Here is a 19,743-nt window from a genome sequence, read left to right as displayed (position 1 = left end):
CCCCCCCCCCCCCCCCCCACACACACACACACACACACAGTCAAAGAAAACATTTGAATTCAGATTTATTAAATTCTGCTTTTTAAATGTACCATCTGTGTTTACAGATAAAGTTAAAGCCTGAATGAACTCTGTTTCCACAGAGGGACGAAATGGGAAGACCTGAACACAGAAACCCTCCATCCTCAGAAGGCAGCCCTGTGGTGTTTGTGGACAGATACCTGGAGAAGCACATTACTCCAGTCACTCTGAAGTCCAACATAAGGAGAAACCCCCTGTACATGGACATAAGACCAGTGGACGCCGGGGACAACGAGAAATTCAAGCCCTCCTGGACCATCAAAGAATACGACACACAAACGATCCACGGCAACTTGGCAGAATATCTAAAGGTTAGGTGAACAGTGAGCGGTTACAGTTTCTTGAACGTGTGATCAAGCTTTTGTCCATAAATGGTGTGTTTTTGATCTCTTCAGTCTCCATCAGCAACACAAATTATATTAGAAGTATTACAATTATATTCATTTGAATGTAAGTGTTTAAAACCAGAGATCACAACAAACAGTGAGTTTATGCTAGTTTTCTTTTTTCTTTTTCAGGAGGAAGAGAAAACTCCAAAAGATCTGGACTTTTGGCTCGAAGACCTTTACACACCAGGGTTCGACTCGTTACTTAAAAGAAAAGAAGCAGAGCAGAAGAGGAAACGACTTTGCAAAATTCTTTCTTTAATCGCTTTGCTTTTTTGCTCAGTTCTTATAGTTATTATTGTGCCTATTATGGTTCTACAAAATAAAAACTGATGTGGACATCGCCATGCAATATATCATAATGTCATCTCTTTAAAGGGAACTGCAGGAATCAGCAAAGTAGACACGTGGACAGGTGTTTTTTTTCTAGAATTGTCCTGTATTTAGCTCCCTCCATCCTCCCATTGACTCTGATCAGCTTCGTTGTCCCTGCTGAAGAAAAGCCTCTCCACAGCATGATGCTGCTACCACCGTGTTTGCATTTAGGCCAAAAAGTTCCAGTTTTGGTTTCATCTGAGCAGCTGGTCGCTGTCTCCTGCATGGCTTGTAACAAACTGCAAACAGAACTTTTTACAGATTTGTTTCAGCAACGGGCTCTCTTCTTGCCACTCTTCTATAGAAGCCAGATTTGTGGAGCACGACAGATAGTTGCCCTGTGGACAGACTGTCCCACCTGAGCTGTGGGTCTCTGCAGAGTTACCGTGGGCCTCCCGCCTGCTCCTTGGACTCATGCCTTTTTCAGGTGATGGATTGAACAGAGCTCTGTGAGGTTTTCAGAGCTTGGGATGTTGTTTTATACCCAAATCATGTTTTAAACTACTCAACAACTTTCTCCCTGACCTGTCTTGTGTCTTTCTTGGCCTTCATGATGCCATTTGATCACTAATGTTTGGTAACGAACCTCTGAGGCCTTCACAGAACAGCTGTTTATATACTGAGATTAGATTAGACACAGATGGGCTCTGTGACTCCTGAAGGCAACTGGTAGCCCTGGATCTTAGACTGAAGGAGGCTGAACACAAATGAGCGCCACACTTTTCAGAAAGTTCCTTTCACTTCAGCTACGCCCCACTTTGTGTTGGTTTGTCACATAAAGTCCTCTGAAGTTAGTGGTTCTAACGTGAGAACACGTGGAAGAGTTTTTCCAAGGCTCTGCTTATCAACAGCAAACAAAGTGCGCAAAAATAACGGAAACTGAAAAGTTGCAAAAACGCCTCACAAGAAAACGTCTTTCTCTTAAGAAGCACTGTACAGATATTTGAGTGAAATCTCCCACCAAAAGGATTCTGATGGGACAACTAAAACTTTACATTATGTATTGTGTACTTGGAGACAGAAAGATGGCCGACTTCACCTAACTGTGCATTTATTTTACCTTCATTCCAACTAAAGTCTGGGATGTGACAGTAGGTATTATAAAGGAACACGTTTTGGTACATTTTTATAACTTTTATAAAATCTGGATCTGTTTTTGTTTGTAATGGAGCATTTATGCTTCGTAGTGAAACAAAGAAAAAAAATATGTTTATATCTCATCCACTAATCCGGATGTCGGCTCCACATGACACGCCCCCCGTGTGCTCATTCATAGGTGAGGATGTCTGAGGCGGTGTGTGGGCAGAAAAAGAAGCAGTTTAAGATTAAAATATCTTTTAGTTACACATATAAAGTGATTTTTGGAACTTCTCCAAGTTTTTAAAAAAGCTTCAGGAAAACTATGTTGTTTTCAGGGTCATTCATTGAATCAGCTGCAGAGGCCATATTGTTTAGGTTTATTCAGGGCTTTTTCAACCACATCATGAAAGATGGGTGATAATGTACTGACCCACATGTGTTGGTCTGTTAACAAAATATTTCATGAACCATTGAACGGATTTTAACGAAAATCCTAAAGTAATTATTGAAAGAACGTCTAAAACTGACTTTTAGAGTCAACCAGATTCAAGATGGCTGCCACAGCTAATCGACCACAGCTGACAAGAATGGCAGACGTTTTTTTCCAACATTAGGCTACAATTCCCACCATCTTGCATAAAATTGTTAAAGGACTGACCAAAAAGGCTAAAACCATAATTTTAGAAGACGAGATGATTTTAGTTTAAAAACCTGGCATCAAAGATGGTGGGCTTTGCTTTTCCTTTCATTTTAAACATGAACAAATTTACAACTAGAGTTCAAACTCGATGCAATATCCTCAAAATGATTCAGTTACCAAACAATAAAAAAAAAAATGCCACAAACAATCTGAAAACAACAAATTTTATTTGATTTGTTTATTGCAATAAAGATATACAAAGTACTGGTAATTATAACTGTTAAAATGTTAGAAAAAAAGCATTTCTGTAACGGTTAACAGTACAGTGTATCAAAACGTCACCGTTTCAACCAGCTGGATTGATTCCATTCACATTTGCTTCAAACTGCTCGTCTTCGTGTCTTTCCCTCCCAAAAAAAGGTGTAGAAAAGACAGAAAATATAGTGTCGGAAAGAAAGAAAAGAACAAATCTGCTCAAATTAAAAAAGGCAACAGAATGACCGAAGAAACATCAACATGCAAATTAACTTACAAGCAAAACCAAAATATTAAGAGAATAAAGCACATCAATTTATGAGCTAAAATAAATATCTTTCTTCATACTGAAAACTGACGTAATTAATCCACTCCCCTAGGCTATAAAGTTTATTTACATGTTAGTTTACGATGTGGAAAAGAGCTCAGCCTCCTTAAGAGTTAGAAACCAGAGTGTTCTTTTTATTTATTTTATTTTACAGCTTTAAGAATGACCGTCCATCACTATGGCTCGACAGAGGACAGGTTTGGAATGAGGAGGTGAAAAGTGGGTTTTGGCAAAACAGAGAAAAGAAAAGAAAAGCAGCATTAATGCCTCGGTTCTGACACATTTTACAGGTGAGTTTTTGATCAGGGATGGTTAGACTCAGTCCATAAAGACAAACAAGGAACTCAACGAAGACAAACACTACTTGGATGTAAAGAGTTCTTAGGAGTATGTTCAGTTTATTTATTCCAACAAAGACAAAGACTTCCTACAAGTCAGACTGATAGATATACAAGTGTGTATGCTGTATAGAGCTATATATAGTTTTCTTTAATTTACAAATATAGAATAACCCGTGTTTGTGATTTGGATGTTCTGTGACAGGAAGGGAGAGAGAAGGTTTACAGTATGACAATGAACAGAGGGGTCAAGTCCTTTACTTGCTTTAGGACACTCGTTACATTAACTTTAGCAGGTAAAGAGCAAAGCATCTAACGTTTTACACGTTGCTAAACACAGCAGCACGAGTCGGCGTGTCCTGTGAGGAGGGCGCGCGTGATGCAGGGAGTGTCACTGGGCTGCGACTGTTGGAGGCTTGTTGACTCATAATTGCAGGGGAAAAGGCTAACTTTCCCCTGCAGGCGACCAGCCAGCGGTGCACGTTGGGCCACCAAGTTTTGAAAAATCACAAACTTATTTTTGTGTGCAACGCTTGCAAAACTGTACTCTAAGGCCACTGGTTCCCAAAGCTGGGCTCGGGCCCTTACTGAGGAAACGCCAAGTAATCAAAGTAGAAAACGGTAGTCCTAAGTGAATAAAACTGGTGTTTGTGCGGTCATTATTGCCTCGTTTCATTCACTAATAGATGTTGATGTGCTTCAGCCAGCAGTGGTTGGGGTCCACTGGGATTTTGGAGGGTAGAGAGCTTCAGAGTTCACCATTATTCTGGGTTGTGCACAATATTTTGTTGCCCGCCTCCACCTATGGCTTGTACCCCCATGTTTACGATCTAATCTATAAGAATGCACTTTAGAAATGATTATTTTTATAAATATTATTGATCACTGACGTAGTTCTTAGACCTGGACACGATTTCACTCAGAGAGCGCCGATGCAGCTATCGAGGTGCAGCTTCAGTGCTCTTGATTTGGGTTGGAGACACCCACGACTGTTATTTTGAGAGAAAATGTGTGGCGTACATGGTTTTTGAACCTGTTCAGAAATCGAGAACTCCAGCGAGCGTTTCGAGACATTCTGGAGACCGCCTCACCGCTGCCGTTTTGCCAATTTGTCGCCAGCAGTCGCAGCCCAGTGAGACACTACCTTCTCTAAACAGATCAGGGATATCAGTCCTCTGTATTTCTTATCACATTGGAAGGATCAACACGTCTGACCTCGTGTGGGTGCAAATGGTACCACGAGCTTCCTACAAGTACGAGCAGAGTTGGGAGGAAATCGTGACATTTGTGCTGTAAATTTCTCCGGGTCTCTCTTCAAACCTTGATAAGGATTTACAGTTGGCACCTCCGACACGCTTTCACATTCCTGAAAAGTACTTTGCGTTTACCGTTACCACGATGGTGAGCATGAGATCATTTACTTTCACACGGCCTTGGGCGTGAATGAAGCGGGCACACGGTCCACTGCCCTGTGCTTATTGCAGTCCACGGGGAGAATAAAAAGCAAAAAAGAAACCGTCTGCTAACTTGAAGCGCTAGTGTTATTACGATACAGTACATTCAGCTAACCTAAAGAGACATTCTGAAGAAGTTGCATACCATCCGGGACAGAATACATGGAAGTGAAGTGAACCCTGCTTGTTGCTGGGGGGGGGGAAAGTAGGTTAAGACTAAAAGGAACTTTTTTTTTTAAACCGTTTTGCAGCTGTTTCTCATCTAAAATCATAATGCCCAGAAGCCATAACAGAGCTTTTCTTCTGACTAGCCAAACAACACACCATCACCAGCCCCACTACTTCATATATATAATAAACAGCAGCAAAATCCACTGATCTGCCAATCAAGATGAAGTTATTCATTTTTAGGGTAATGCACTTAAACTGAACTTTAGTTCAGGTGAGATTAAAGCCAACCTGAAGGTCTGTGGTCAGACTGAACCAAAGTTTACCTCACGTTAGACCACAGAAGTGTGTCGGCAACAATGTGTTTATTATCCGCCTTTAATGATTGTATAAGCAATTGGTGTGAATGCGTCTCCGGCTGTGTGCGTTCATTCTGTACACGCCTTTGGAGGTAATGTAACTTTACCACTCCAAAAAAAAAAAAACCCTAAAAAAACAAAAGACAACACTGCCAAGTTCTACTCTCACTCTGGACCAGAACGATACATTTGACCTATTATTAACACAAGACTAAAAGTTTATTTATGGCTTTTTGTGGAGCCATGACACCCTAACAAAGGCTGCGGACCAATGAGTGACATGTCTAAGGAATGGTGCCAGGAAAGCTGGACTGTACATTTTCGCAGCATGATGCTCGTATATGCATAGAGGTAAATCTTCTCCTCAGCCGAGACGCGGTCCGAATCTTCAGCCGCGAGGACTTTCACACCTAACTTAGGCTCTTCGGGCTGCCGCGGACGCGACAAACAAGTCTGACTCGGCCGACTGACACCGGCGTCGCGCAGGCAAGCGAACAGAACGAAGGTGGCAAGAAAACGGTCGCGCATACAGCCGAAGTGCGCTGAAACTTGGGACACGCCAGTAGCTCGGCAATCTCCGTTTAACCACCAACCACGCAGCCGGTATGGCTTCCGAAAACGGGAAACAATCGTTCGTATCATTAAGGCAGGGTTTTAGATAGCTTGGAGGGTGTCTGCGGAAGGGAAGAACAGTTCATGTGGGCAGAAAAGTTGCTAAAAGGAACACTTAACTTAGTAAATCAGCAGCTACATGAAATAACCTTTCCATCCTGACAAGGCTAATGAAACATTACATTTACATCTTCACTGACGGCTTTAGTTAAATCTACATACAATCTTTTCCAGACGCAGAGCCTAAAAAGGTCAATTGTGTCGAGTAACTGAGGCTATCTGAAATATTCAACAGCTTTATAAAGGAAGACCAAAAGTGAATAAACAAAAACAAAGCTATTACCCGAAACAAACCCACAGATTAGGGTAAAATATCAACAAGTGACAGAGAAAGTGTTCATGCAATCAAAGTGGACACCCTTCATTAAACTCCTGCCATCCACTCCCAGATTATCCAACTAAAACAGAACCGACAATAAAAGCTCTATAAAAGGAATTCGTATCCACCAGTATAATAGGTAATAGTATCAATCTAGTTAGACATTATAATCATTTCATCAGATCCAACTAGAAGGCACATCCGTAAGGCTTTAGAAGGTGTTGCAAAGCATTCTGCAAGGTTCTCTACAATGTTTGAAAAACAACAACAACAACAAAAAACTCAAGGTGATTATTGCTTCAACAAACATGACAACTGGTTCAAATGACTGAAAAAAGAAGAAGAAGATATTTTCATGTCATGAGAACAACAGAATTAACATCGTTTACGCCTGCTCCGGTGCCTGAGAGAAATCAATTTTGAACAAAAACGACCATTTAATTTAAGAAAACTAGAAAAAAAAACAAAAACTCGAGCTACAAAAGAAAAGCTCAAACCTTTTGGAATTAAACAAAAAAAAAAAAAAAGAAAATAGGAGCTGAGTGGGCAATCCTACAGTCAGCTCCCACCCTAACCCTGACATTCCTCCAACACACGTAGAGCTTCTTCATTTCAACCAATCTCACTTCCTTCCGATTTATAGACAGCACACCAGTGGCTGCTTCCTACAGTCTCTGGAGTGTGTGTGGTGCACCTTGAAATTTGGATTGGAACTGGGATTTGTGAGGGGCTCTGTTTCCAGAGGCAGCAGTGTGGATGTGAGACTTTTAAAAAAAACACGGGTTTCCGTCCCTGTGCTAAGAGCTTAAGAGTAGAAGGTGAGGACGCTCTGGTGGTTGCCGCGCACCAGGAGGATGGGGGGCAGGTCCTTGGACAACACCTCCAGCCAGGCCATGTAGAGGGCGCTGGACACCGCGCCCTTCCTGGCTAATGGTAGGCTTCTGCAAGCAGGAACAGAAAGGAAAACATCTGTAACATGTGCAATCTGTTAGCATTCAGAATGTGTCACTGTCTGCTAACACCAAAATACAGGGGATTATCTGTAAAATGGACAAAGTTGGAGCCATTTTTTGATAGCTGTGGCAGCTATCATGGCAAAGATAAGTGTTTAAAGAAAAATATATTTATTCAAAGAATACTATAAATACTGTTTCCATCATGTGATGCATCTTAAAGAAACCTTGTGTTCAGTCATGTTGAGCCAACATGGTAAACAGCATTAACTCAAGCTGAAAACAAGTCCTGGTGGAAGAGAGACCGCCTGACAACATTATGTTCTCTGGATGAGACCAACTGTGTCTCTGATCTAAAACTCAGAAAGCTTATAAAATGTAACTGGAGAGGAAGTCAACTCTGACATGTTAACATGAGCCCACAGAGGAGCAAACTACTTTCTGAGAGGTTCTGAAGTTCAACCAGTGTCGAAGTTTTGGGCATGCAGCTGTTTGATGCATGACTGCGCTCCAGTAATGATCAATCTTCTTCGTTCCACAGCGAGCAAACTCACAATTGTTTTACATCGGATGCCCTTCCTGCTGCAACCTGGGCTTGAACCTGCAGCCTCAGGATTACAGGACTGCAACACTGCTCACCGAGCCACCGCAGCCTCCAGTTATAACCAATGTATGAACTAAAAGGCCAACAAGGTTTTTCTGTAGCAGTCTCAGTGAATTTTGAGTGTTTGCAACAAAGTGGTCATGGAGTCGTGCAGCTGCATCTAGCACACCCAATATTTTGAAAATCACTACCTTTTTTTGTGCTAATTATTTTGTTGCCCACCTCCGCCCACTTTATACCAGTGGTGGGTGGTAAAATCAATTTTAAGATGCATTGCATTGTTGACATGGAAGACTGAGTTAATTTTCAAATGTCAAATATCTATTTAGTTAATAATAATTAACAAAAAAAAAAACAAAAACAGAGTGACTATATCTCCCCAGTGCTCGTTTCCCTTCTCTGGCTCCTTGTTCATTTTAGAATTGATTTTAAAGTTTTATTGTTGACCTAAAAGGCCCTGGATGAGCAGGCTCCTGTATATGTCTGACCTCCTGCAGCCTTATGTGCCTCCAGATCCCTTCGATGTAATGATCATATGCTTTTAGTTGTCCCGATTCACAGAAACTGAACTGAGAAGTGTTTGACACCAGCGATAACTCTGACCATTTTGGGAGAAAACCTGTTGCATCTATTTAAAAAATAAATAAATAAAAAAGCTCAAATTTTAAGCAAGAAAATTGCGAGTCCCTTCAGACATTGGAGACTCTTTCATAAATAGTTTGCCAACAATCTACTAATCAATACCACCTTTAGTAATCATAGCTATGTAATGTTATGTAATGTTTGTTTAATGTATAAACAGAGTAAGAGGGATTTAGAGACAGCTTGGGTATACAAGCTGAACTTACTTTACATCAAACCAAAAAGAAAAAGAAAAATCTACTACAGGGCAGTAAAAGCCAAGTTTCTGGTTCATGTTTCTCAACTTACTGAGCGATGTTAACATTCAGTCCTGACACCTACTGAAGAATTCACCCTGAAACACTTGTAAAAACTCAACATTGGGTTTTCCCCTCACAGTGTTATTGAAACTTTGACACACACACCACACAGTAACTTACATGACGATGAGGTTGGCTGTGCTTGAATGCTCCTTCAGCAGCTCATTGAGTCTGATCTGGCGACTGGTCTGAGGAACAAACAAGTTCAAACTTTCAGCTTTCAGCTTTCCAGACATGTAACAAAAACCCAGATAACTAGTCTCTCCCCTGACTTCTCTTTGTTACAAAGTCTGCAGAGGGACAAGGTCCCACAGGTCTTTGCTGAGCGCTGACTTCAGTGTTTTAGTGTCCACATTAGGACACGCAGAGACACAGAGTAGCAGTGAATCACTGGCAGAAAGCAGCAGAGCTCAGACCTTGGCGCGGTACAGCTCCAGCTCGTTGTCTGTGATCCTCCACGGTTCGCTGTTTTTCAGCCTCTCGGCTGCCTCCAGCTCCATGTTGTCTTCCTTCAGCCGATATGGCTCGACCATCTCCTCGAAGGCCGCCACACTGTGTGACAAAACGACATCATCAGCATGAGACGGCGCGCCCGGCTGCAGCTCGGTCGCTTCAAACGAAAAGAACTGTAACAAGTTTAGACACTGATAAAACGCCAGAGGGTTTCCCACATGTGTTGACTGAAGTGGAAGATTAGCTGATCTGGAACGGTGCCAAAGTGCCACTTTCTTCATTCAGTCTGTAAATAAATAAACCTAAAACCACCACATGAGGGCAGCAGTGATTCATGCTTTCGTCTGTAAAACCCACCCTTCTGTTAGTGTCCAACTCATGACAAAGTTTAGACATTTACTGAATGTATTAAGCGGACTTTCTTTAGTTTTGCAAGTTAAAAGAGGGTGCAGAGAGTGCAGTTATCAGTAAACAAATAAAAACCCCAGGGACGCTCATGTCACACTGAATCACAGCTCCACTGGATGCAAACATGAGGACAGCATGAATGAAAGAACTGGGGGGCAACAACTGGTTCAGGCTCCAGGAACAATGTTACGTTTTTGCTCAGCAGTTTTCTTTCCGTAATGACTTCCACTCACTCCTTTTCAAACAGCACTCTGTCAGTGTGAATAATCACAATCATCACTTCCTGCCTGCGGGTTTCATGTCAAAAAGACTCAAATGTTACTTCCTGTGAAAGATTAACATTCACAGGAAGTAATGATTAAACTGTTGATATACTAACATTAAACTCAACCAGCTGATATGTTGGCTAGCAGTCAACCATTCGGACTTAAAGTAATAGTTCAGATCTTTTAAAGTAAAGGCTTCTGTGGAATGGTTATGAATAATTAATATCTTACCTCTTTAAACGACCTGAGTTTGGAGAAACAGAGTTTAACCCTGACTGCTCAACAGCTCCAATCAAAATGGCTGTTCTCGCAAATTTAATAAACTTTAATGTTGCAGTCAGTTTTGCATTACAGTTATTTACATAAAGTCCTGCTGTTAATTGCACGTGCAAATAGCAGCAGCAGCTAGCTGTAGGGCCTCTTATAGGAATATAATAATTCTGTCAGAATAACTACAAATTTTGATGGTGGTTTAGAGTTTTAGAAAACAGCTTTTGCATCATCAACAGCAAAATCTTGGAGGTTTGAGTTGTTGTCTGCTTATTTACACAAATAAAGTCCAATTGGACCCATTTACAAAACAAACTTTGCCGTCTTAAAATAACTCCCGTCTTCTAAATGTCACAGTGGTTCACAGCAACAATACTCGGACTAGAGGTTAGCTCCTCAATCCGGTCAGGATTAAACCATTTCTCCAAACTGAAGCTAATTAAAGAGCCATCTGCAACAGGTAAGATATTAACTGTTCATAACACTTCCAGAGAACCCACCTGATCTATTGCATGAAGATTTTTGTTTTTTACAAAGCCCTCTAAACTTAGTGTTTGACTACTACAAAAAAATCTATCACACATCCTTTTACTTCTTAACCTTTAAAGAAGTTTATAACATAAAGAAGAAGGTAAAACCTACAGCTTATATTTGAAATGTCTGATTTTACCTTCATGTTTTATTAAGAATAGAAATAAGTTTGCCTGTGTTGAAGATAAATGCTTGGAGATTTACAGGTAAAAATCAGGCATCAGGTGTAAACGAGGTCAGAGTTCAGGTGGGAATGTTGACCCTGGGATAAACTGGGAAGTCGTGATTCATCAGATTTCTTTTATGCGTAATAAAAAGGACTTACTGCTCCTTTTTAGGCTTGGTGTTGATGTCTCCCAGCACAGTGATGTCCGAAAAGTCTATCCTGAACTTGCTGAGCAGAGTTGCCATCCTGCCCAAAAAGACAAAAAAGAAACAAAACAAATAAAACCGTGAGCTGAAGGAGAAAAATACAGGCAAAAGAAGCATGTCGAGATAAGATCACTGAGTCATCCTGAAAGGAAACCGTTTTAAATAACTCAGTGAAAGCAGGTAGCGCCGGGTTTTCTGGAACATCTGAGGAATGTTGTGTACAGGAGTCATTTCCTTCAGTCTTTACTTCAAAGGAGCCGAGTATTGGGCATCCATCGTTGATATATATATATATATATATATATATATATATATATATATATTTTTAATAGCTGTATATGTTTTTCTGCTATGGCCGTGTCCCTGGCACCAATATCACATAAAGCTTGGGCTAAGCTGTTCATATGTTACACTGAAAGCAACCAAGTTCTGATCGTGCTGCTTTCTGTCACCAGTTTGGACCAAAAGTTCTCCTAAACCTTCAGTACACGACCGGCGCAGAGGCAGACAGATTTAGTTAAGGACTAACAGGTAAACAAAGAGCAGCATTGTGCAACACTGCATGTTTTTCTCCCACAAGACGTCGATCGACACAAGAAGTTCAGCGAGTTTGAAGGTTAGAGAGAGTCATTCAAAGATTCTACATCTATTTGAATTTAGAAACAACTAACCAATAACACTGTAACAAGAGAAAGGTTTATTCAAAAGTAATTAATGGGAAGGAGATGACCAACATGTTAGTATGAATACCACCACATAAATATCCAGCTCATTGTGTTGTTTGAACCGGTGGTGTTCGACATGTAAACAGTGGCGTTTTAGCCGCCTGCTGAAATGCAGCCAAACACAAAGTGGGTTTCAGAGTGCACGTGAAGCCGTGCAGATAAAAGATTCTGCTGCCGCTGTGGCATGAAGCTAATTTTATCCAACAAAAGGAAGTGAGGGACAGCTGGAAGAACAATGAGACTGTGTGAGAGCATGCGTCAGATAGCAGCAGCCAAGCTTTGCACTGAAAAATAATGGAGTTTAGCAAATATAGGTAACTGCAGAACTTTAAATGAATAATTTTGTGGAACAGGCCAATTGGTTTTCTTACTAAATATATGGTCGGTAACATGGTTATCTTTTGATTTAAATGTGTGCAGCAAAGAGTTGTCTCAGATTTGATTTGTTCTTCACTCCGTTTTTTGTAAGAGTGTAGGCTACTTGTTGCAGAGACAAACCAAAAAAACAATATGATGCCTTTCCATGTGCACAAACAAAATGAACAACAATTAAATGGTGGTTTTAGGAGGGTTCCATGACTTGTGTGCGAACAGGAGTCATGGAATAATTACGTTTACAGTGTTGTTGTCACACCTCTTTGTTGCACATTAAGGCACGGTGGATGCAGCCTTGTTTGTTCTGAGCCCTACATTTCTACAGAACTGGGATCGTGAACACTGCGTTCCCACACCTTTCCCGTTTCAGAACTCCAGACTCAAATTTCCAGATCTCTTGATCAATTTCTGACACCCAAGCACGAACATTTACCGAAACTCTGTGCCCGTTTTTGTAATGTTTTCCTGATGCAACACGAGGTTCATTTTGTGAAACTGTTCTGAATCAGGGTGAAAAACAATAATTAGGTGTATGCTGTAGAGCAAGTGTAACTTGTGGCTCACTAGCTGCAGCGTATGCATCGCAAAGTATAAAAAGGGCTGGTTTAACACTCCGTGTCCATATTTATTTACCAAATCTAAAAATAACTCTGCTGTGTGGGCTAAACAAGTAATAAAGTCTGTTTTTTTTTTATTTATATATACTTTTTCAGACCTGAAAAATACTAAAAGCAAATCCCACACTTTTCAAGGAATGTGCTCTTCTCCTACTGGTTGAGAGGACAAACTATTGTCCTTCAAACAAACCGCTCCAACACGTGACTCCCCCGCCTACCATAAGAAGTTACACTGTGTTCAATAATAAATGACACAAACAAGAGACAGGGAAACAAAAAAGCCGCCGCTCAGAGTTGCCAAGTATTTGTGTTACTCAGCAGACTCGGGCTACAGTGGTAGTTTCCACCTACCACTACGCTCCATGCCAAACTTTATCAACTTCCTTGATACGATCAGAGATCAGAGATCTGGCACACAGAGGCATCAGGTTTCTCATCTTGTCCTCAGAGGACAGCAGTTCATGTAACTGCTGGTCTTCAACATTTCCAGCTGACGACAACTCTAAGTGCGAGTCATTGACAGAAGTGCGAGTTTGTCTGCTATGTTTCTAAAATGGCAGTGATCATTGATTCAGTAAAACTTTTCTCAAAATGAAAGGAAATGAGCTTTTCTGGTCAAACACTAATGGCACTAATGCAGCAATAATCCAGAGGGACGACGGCCACAGAGAGGAGACAGGATGTTCACAGGATGGGCTGTCCTTCAAAACACGGCTGCCTCCTTTAACAGCATCTTCGCTTAAAAATACCAATCAGAGTTCTGATTGCTGAAGTCTATTTTCAACAGACGCTTCTGGCATTTGTGACTTCAAATGAGCTGGAAGAGTAAAACCTTTAACCATTATTGTAAAAAGAAAAGGATCAGGGGCCCCTGGACACACCATGTGTGGATTTTCAAAGCAAGTCTTCCAAATAGTAACAACTGAAATAAATTAACAGAGCTGATATCCACAAATGGAGAAAACGTGGAGCAGTGGTCGACCAAAATGACTCCAAGAGCTCGTCAACGACTCATCCAGGATGTCCCAAAAGGACCCAGATCAACATCTAAAGCTCTGCAGGCCTCACTCGGCTCAGTTAAGGTCAGAGTTCACGATCCAACAACGAGACGGAGACGAAGGGCAAAAATGGCCTCCATGGGAGAGTTCTGAGGCCAGAACAACCGCTGAGCAAAAACAACACAAAGACCCGTCTCACATTTGCCAGACTTCTTGTTGAGCCTCAAGTCTCTTGGGAAAACACTCCGTGGACTGACGGGACAAAAGTGGAACTTCTTTTAGAAAGTGTGCGTCCCGTTTTATCTGGTGTAAAACTAACACTGCGTTTCAGAAAAAGAACAGCACACCCACAGTCAAACACGGTGGTGGTAGTTGCCGTACTTGATGGAATCGTGAATTCGGCTCTTTCCCAGAAAATCCTAATGGAGAACGTTGTGACTTTAAGCTCCGGCTCCATTGGGTCCTGCAGCAGGACGATGATCCGAAGCCCAGCAGCTAAACTCAGCCGTATGAAAGGCTCAGTTTTCACAAACACTTGATTGTTGATGCCAAGCGAGGCACAAGCAGGTATTAGGTTAAAGAAGCAATGACTATTTCACAGAGAGCTTTTTTCCTTAATGAATAAAATCGTGCTTTAAAAACGTCACTTTGTATTTACTCAGGTTAACTATGTCTGACATTACCGTTTGCTTAATGATCTGAAACATAAGCCTGACAAAAAAAAAAAAAAGGGAACATACTTTCTCACAGCACTGTATACTGATGGCTACTAGCAGCTACTAGCTACTACTAAGAAAAAAATAGCAAATATATCACATTAGGATCTCCCTTATGAGATCATCAGAAATAAAAGAACATTTTGTCCAAAGCTGATAACTCTTCAAGCTCAAAACTCTCAGGTTAGTTTGGGAAACGGTAAGCTGCGATGTGAAACTGATATTGGTGATCATCTTTTTATTCTGTTTACTTCTTCAGCACTTGGTGCCGGTATGTTGCTGGTCCTTTTTCCCGTAAAACTCCACACCAAGCAGCTGGTACAGCTTTAATGCATCATAGGAGATGTTCATGCTTCCTGAGTGCAAGCAGAGGGTGAGTCTACATTGTCTGCAGCTGGAGTCACTTTGAGCACAGGAAGCTGCTGCAGACAGGAAAACACACATGTACGTGTGTGTGTGTGTGTGTGTGTGTTCCCTGCTTACAGAGTAAACGGTCATGAGCAAAGCCCTGCTACCGTCTGTGCCACCTGCATCTACGGAATACACCAAGGAGGCAGATACCACAATAAACGGCACCAGGGCTGAAAGATCCTGCAGGTGCCATTACCCGTTACTGATAAAGACGTACAACAGAGAGGATGATGGGTAAAACTGAAGGACGAGATTTCAAAAAACACAAAGGTCTGTTTTGACCTGTCTAGATCGCCATGGCAACTGATGCTAAACGGATACCCCGCTCCAGCAGAATCTGAGGTAGACCAAATGTGTCCAAATCAAGGTCCGCAGGCCAGACGCGGCCCTTGTGACAGTTTTATCTGGCCCATAAGATATCTTATTAGTACTGACCAGCTAATCTGCGACAGATCAAGTCTTTAGTTTTCAAGTTTTTATTTTCTTTTAACAACACTGCCTTCTCCATCCTGACTATCGACGGGCTGCAGCCGTGCCTCAACTTCCTCGTCTTCCAGTCACTTTAGCTGGAAAGCTGGAAATTGCATTTAGCCCTTTTGTCTCTGCTCCTGCCGTTTTCATGTTTTCCCTCCTTGGCGCGATCTTCCGACAATTGTGCATCAACCACCCAGAAACAAATACCATAATGATTCTGAATGTTACGCTAATGTATATTACGGCTATAATTTGTAGCCAAAATCCCCTGATGAACGAGTCAGGCTGAAAATCGCTGAAAATTCAACATCGCTCATCATCATATTTTTCTTGAAAACTAAAGAAAAAAAAAGTAATGCCACTGAGATTCAGATTTAACGCTTTGTTATGCTCTTTAAGGCCTTCAGTATTTCAAAATCCCTTTCATGTCCCGCAGAAACCCTGATTTATTGGGGAAAATGTATTAAATACCTACTCTTCTTGTTAAACAAACTGCAGTCCTAACTGATGTTATAATCCTAAAACATGAAAACTTCAAAGAACACAAAAATGGGAGGATGCGCCATCCTTACGCTCGGCGGTCATGATCAATCCTGTTGATCTTGCCCCCAATGAAGACGCGGATCTTGCAGTCCTTCCACCTCTTCTTGTTGGTCAGTAGGTAGGGGATCAACAGAGTCAAACCTGGATGAAGAACAACAAAATGGCTGCTCAGCTCCCACCTTCTGTGACAGATCCTAACATTTATGCTGCATTTGGTACGATCCAAACAGCAGGATTATATAAAAAGTAATTTCTCTATAGAGTAAAAAAAAGCTACAAGTGAGGGTTTGTAGTTTAGAGTGCGCCAGAGAGTCAGCCTGGCTGTCAGCGACATGATGATGATGATGAAGAGACAGATTTTAATTGTCACTGATCACAGTTTAAATGTGTCTGACATGCCTCAGGCCTTGTCCGTGTCTTTCCACTCAGCTGGACTGACAGAGTCCACAAATCAGGACTCTGACTGCCATCCCAAATCTGTCCACTCTACTGATCATCACTGAGCCCTGTTTGAATGTTCAGATAGGTGTGGATTGTTTTCGGCTTTCAACACATACTTACAGATGTTTACGTTTTTATAGTTTAGTTAAAAGGTTTAACTTTATTTGTTTCTGTTTTATTACACTACAGCTGGTTTTTCAAATGTTTATTATTATGTACACAAGCCTGTCAGCTGTAAGAATAATGCCAACTAGGCCCATGTTTGTGATAATAACAGTGGCACAAACACTGTTTGGCTAATTTTGCAGCTTTACTTTTTGTTGTGATAATTCAGAGTTCAGATGCATATTTAATCACACACAGAGCTTTGTTAGCCTAAAAGGTTTACTCTACAGCAAAACCCTAATTCCACTGTATTTATTTATGCTCTGGCACAAACTATCAGCCAACTTTATTTCAGTTTAGTTATTTTATAAACAGGTGAAGCTGTGAAAGAGTTCAGCTGAAACCACTCTGTTCAAAACTTTATTCTTATTGTGTTACCTCTGAAGAAAAAATGTGCAGCCATCATTGCTTTTTTAATAAAAATGGCTTCACATGCAAGAAAACTGCTGCTACAACTGTTCAGCGAGAGAGAACAGTTAACCTCGGACAGTTTTTGTTTTTTCTTTCTCCTCGGACTCACCTCCGTCATCAAACAGCCACCAGACGTCCACCGTGCCCTTCCCCTGCTTCTTCTGGAACTGCTGGCTGGCCTCCAGCAGCCTCTGGTCCGCCACGTTCAAGGGTAGGGTCGGACTCTTCTCGTCTAGGAAGGTGTTCAGAAAACACACACACAGCACAAGGGGAACACCGTCATTTCATGGCCACATGAATGTGAAACTGTGACATTTGTTGGCTTGGCTGGAGCCCACAGACTGCAGTCAGAGAACAAACAACTAAAGTGAAGAAATTGTTTTGTGTTGTGGTTAAAAGATGTGATAGTGAGCACTTAAAACATGTCACACACAACTTTAATACAAGCAAAGAGGGCCGCCTATCAAACCCCAAAGCTGCATTCTTCCTGTTGTATTAAAAACGTAATATTTTGAAGCTTTTGGAATATCTTCAGTCTTTTAAAACACTACCATCATAGTTGGAGCTAAAGGTTTCTTGCTTTTAGAACAAATTTGTCCAAAATGTCTTTCTGTGACAGATTTAAAGTGAGCTGAGATTGATTCAAGATTAGGAGTAAATGTTGAATTATTGTTTTCTTTTACCACTAACACTTTTTCCTCTTTAAACTGACTCTAAAAAAAAATACTCCAAATGCTAATGAGAATCAGTGACAGGTGTTTTAAAACAAAAATTAAATAAAAAGCCTTTGGTCATGCTATCCTGTTTTACTGGGTAAACACTGGTCGTGACTGATCAGCCTGAGCTCTTTCACAGGCGTAGTTCAAAACTGAAAATGATAGCGTGAAAATGGTTTTACACCAGGTTATGACACTCTACTGTAGTCTGAATAAACAACAGAGAAGTTTTGACGGACTTGAGTGAGTTCCTAATGAAAAGCCAAAGATTTGATCACTTCTATGCACAAACCAGATCTGTAAGAGTGAATATGGGAACGATCAGGCATAGACATTAATTGGAAGTGATAAACTTAATTGCGAGGCCTTTTCTCCATAACAACTAGTTTTGATGGACAATTGCTGATCAGTTTATTTCCAGGAGGTTTAGATATGAGTTGCTCTCGTAGGGGCGTTTTGATGATGTTGATTACATTCATTGTTTTCAAAGTAACATGAGATGTTTTGTGTCAGTCTTTATCGAAACTACTTGTGTGTGTGTGTGTGTGTGTGACAAAAACAGCCAAACAACCTGAAGTCTGCGTTGGAAAGTTGTTGGCAATTAGAAATTCAAGCTTATTGATCAAGGCTTTCATGATGTCAGATGATTTTCTGAAATCCCACTCAAAAATGCCACCAATGCTCACCATAAACCTAAAAGATAATGCAAACAGGAGCAGCAACAAGCGGCAGGTCACGGAAACTTGCCTGAGCTTTTTCAGCTGAAGTTAACTGTACACATGTGAGTTTTGGTGCATGCTAATTAACAATTTTCTCAAAGCATTAAAAAAGTCAAGGTCGTGCTTTTAAGCTGTAACATACACAAGAGAAACACTGTTAATACCCAAGAGCAAACCAACAGAGAAGCTGTGATGTGTCGGAAACACGCAAACAGGACAGCAGTTTTTATCCTGGAAAAGAAAGCTACAGAACATCATCACCTCTACAGAGACAAGAAGCAGTGGAAAAACAAAAAAGATGGATGTCGTCACTCACAAACAAACTACTGAAGAGTTAGACTGAATGAAAGCCTCTATCAAACAGAACATCAGAGGCTTAGCTTCAGCTCGAAGCTAGAGACTGTTAAGAGGAAAGCGAGAAAAAGAAGAAAGGACTAAATGTTATTCCCCTAGCAGGCCGGAAACACAGAACAGACGGAGGAGAGACACAAGACAGAGACAGCGGGGTGCGGGGACAGTATGTTAGTACAAGAGGAATTTAAAATATACAGTGAAAAATGAGGTGACAGAAGGCAAGAGTAATAAAACCCAAAGAGCAAGAAATCAGTAAAAAGCAGGAAGAGAACGAAGAGAGTCTAAGGCAACGGAATGAAATGGATCTCCTGCCTTTTTTCAACAAGGGCTGAGTTGTAGCTTTGCCGTCGTCGTCGTCGTCTGGGAAAAAAAAAGTAAAGAGGAGAAAGACAAAACATCTTCATGTGACATGTTGATTTGATGTACCTTTGATGCTTTGTTCCTGTGATCAGAAGACTTTTAGTAAAACAGGAAAAAAAAAACACTTCTGATTATGAAAACGAGACAAGTCAGAGCTGGATATTTGCTGCTAACAGGCTGACACTCAGCGTCATGGAGTAAACAGGAAACTCTGCGCACATGACTTTTAAAAACACAAGCTCCACTTTTTCCTCCCTGGTTTCTGGAAAATCTCTTATGCCTGACCAGAACAATAAAACCTGAACCGGTGACTCTGAGCCAGGACTGTCTAGTTAAATCAAACTGCTTTCCGCCGGCCTTCAGTGAGCACCCATCACGGACATGTGAGAGCATTAACTACGCATGAATCCGTTCCAACTCTCCAGCCTCGACAGCTCCGCTGAGATCGTGCTTGGATTAAACGGA

General features: G+C 41.2%; 2 protein-coding genes across 2 annotated transcripts in view; one reads left to right on the top strand and one right to left on the bottom strand.

Annotated features, from left to right (window-relative positions):
* Positions 1 to 1,093, top strand: part of minar2 (membrane integral NOTCH2 associated receptor 2) — a 5,210-nt gene extending 4,117 nt beyond the window's left edge. The window contains exons 2-3 of the mRNA XM_017434016.3: positions 144 to 392; positions 600 to 1,093. Of these exons, the coding sequence (XP_017289505.1) occupies positions 144 to 392; positions 600 to 800 (450 nt within the window). The 3' untranslated portion in view covers positions 801 to 1,093. The remainder of the gene's footprint in view (positions 1 to 143; positions 393 to 599) is intronic.
* A 1,677-nt stretch (positions 1,094 to 2,770) lies between these two features.
* slc12a2 (solute carrier family 12 member 2) overlaps positions 2,771 to 19,743 on the bottom strand; it is a 64,955-nt gene continuing 47,982 nt past the window's right edge. The window contains exons 21-27 of the mRNA XM_017434017.3: positions 19,231 to 19,278; positions 17,239 to 17,361; positions 16,142 to 16,253; positions 11,207 to 11,293; positions 9,370 to 9,505; positions 9,074 to 9,141; positions 2,771 to 7,396 (exon numbers count right to left, since the gene is read on the bottom strand). Coding sequence (XP_017289506.1) covers positions 7,261 to 7,396; positions 9,074 to 9,141; positions 9,370 to 9,505; positions 11,207 to 11,293; positions 16,142 to 16,253; positions 17,239 to 17,361; positions 19,231 to 19,278 — 710 coding nt within the window. The 3' untranslated portion in view covers positions 2,771 to 7,260. The remainder of the gene's footprint in view (positions 7,397 to 9,073; positions 9,142 to 9,369; positions 9,506 to 11,206; positions 11,294 to 16,141; positions 16,254 to 17,238; positions 17,362 to 19,230; positions 19,279 to 19,743) is intronic.

The sequence above is a fragment of the Kryptolebias marmoratus genome, linkage group LG14 (genome assembly GCF_001649575.2).
Source record: "Kryptolebias marmoratus isolate JLee-2015 linkage group LG14, ASM164957v2, whole genome shotgun sequence".
Taxonomy (NCBI): Eukaryota; Metazoa; Chordata; class Actinopteri; order Cyprinodontiformes; family Rivulidae; genus Kryptolebias; species Kryptolebias marmoratus.
The sequence above is the reverse complement of the archived record's forward strand: the minus strand, read 5'-3'. Positions and strand labels throughout refer to the sequence as shown.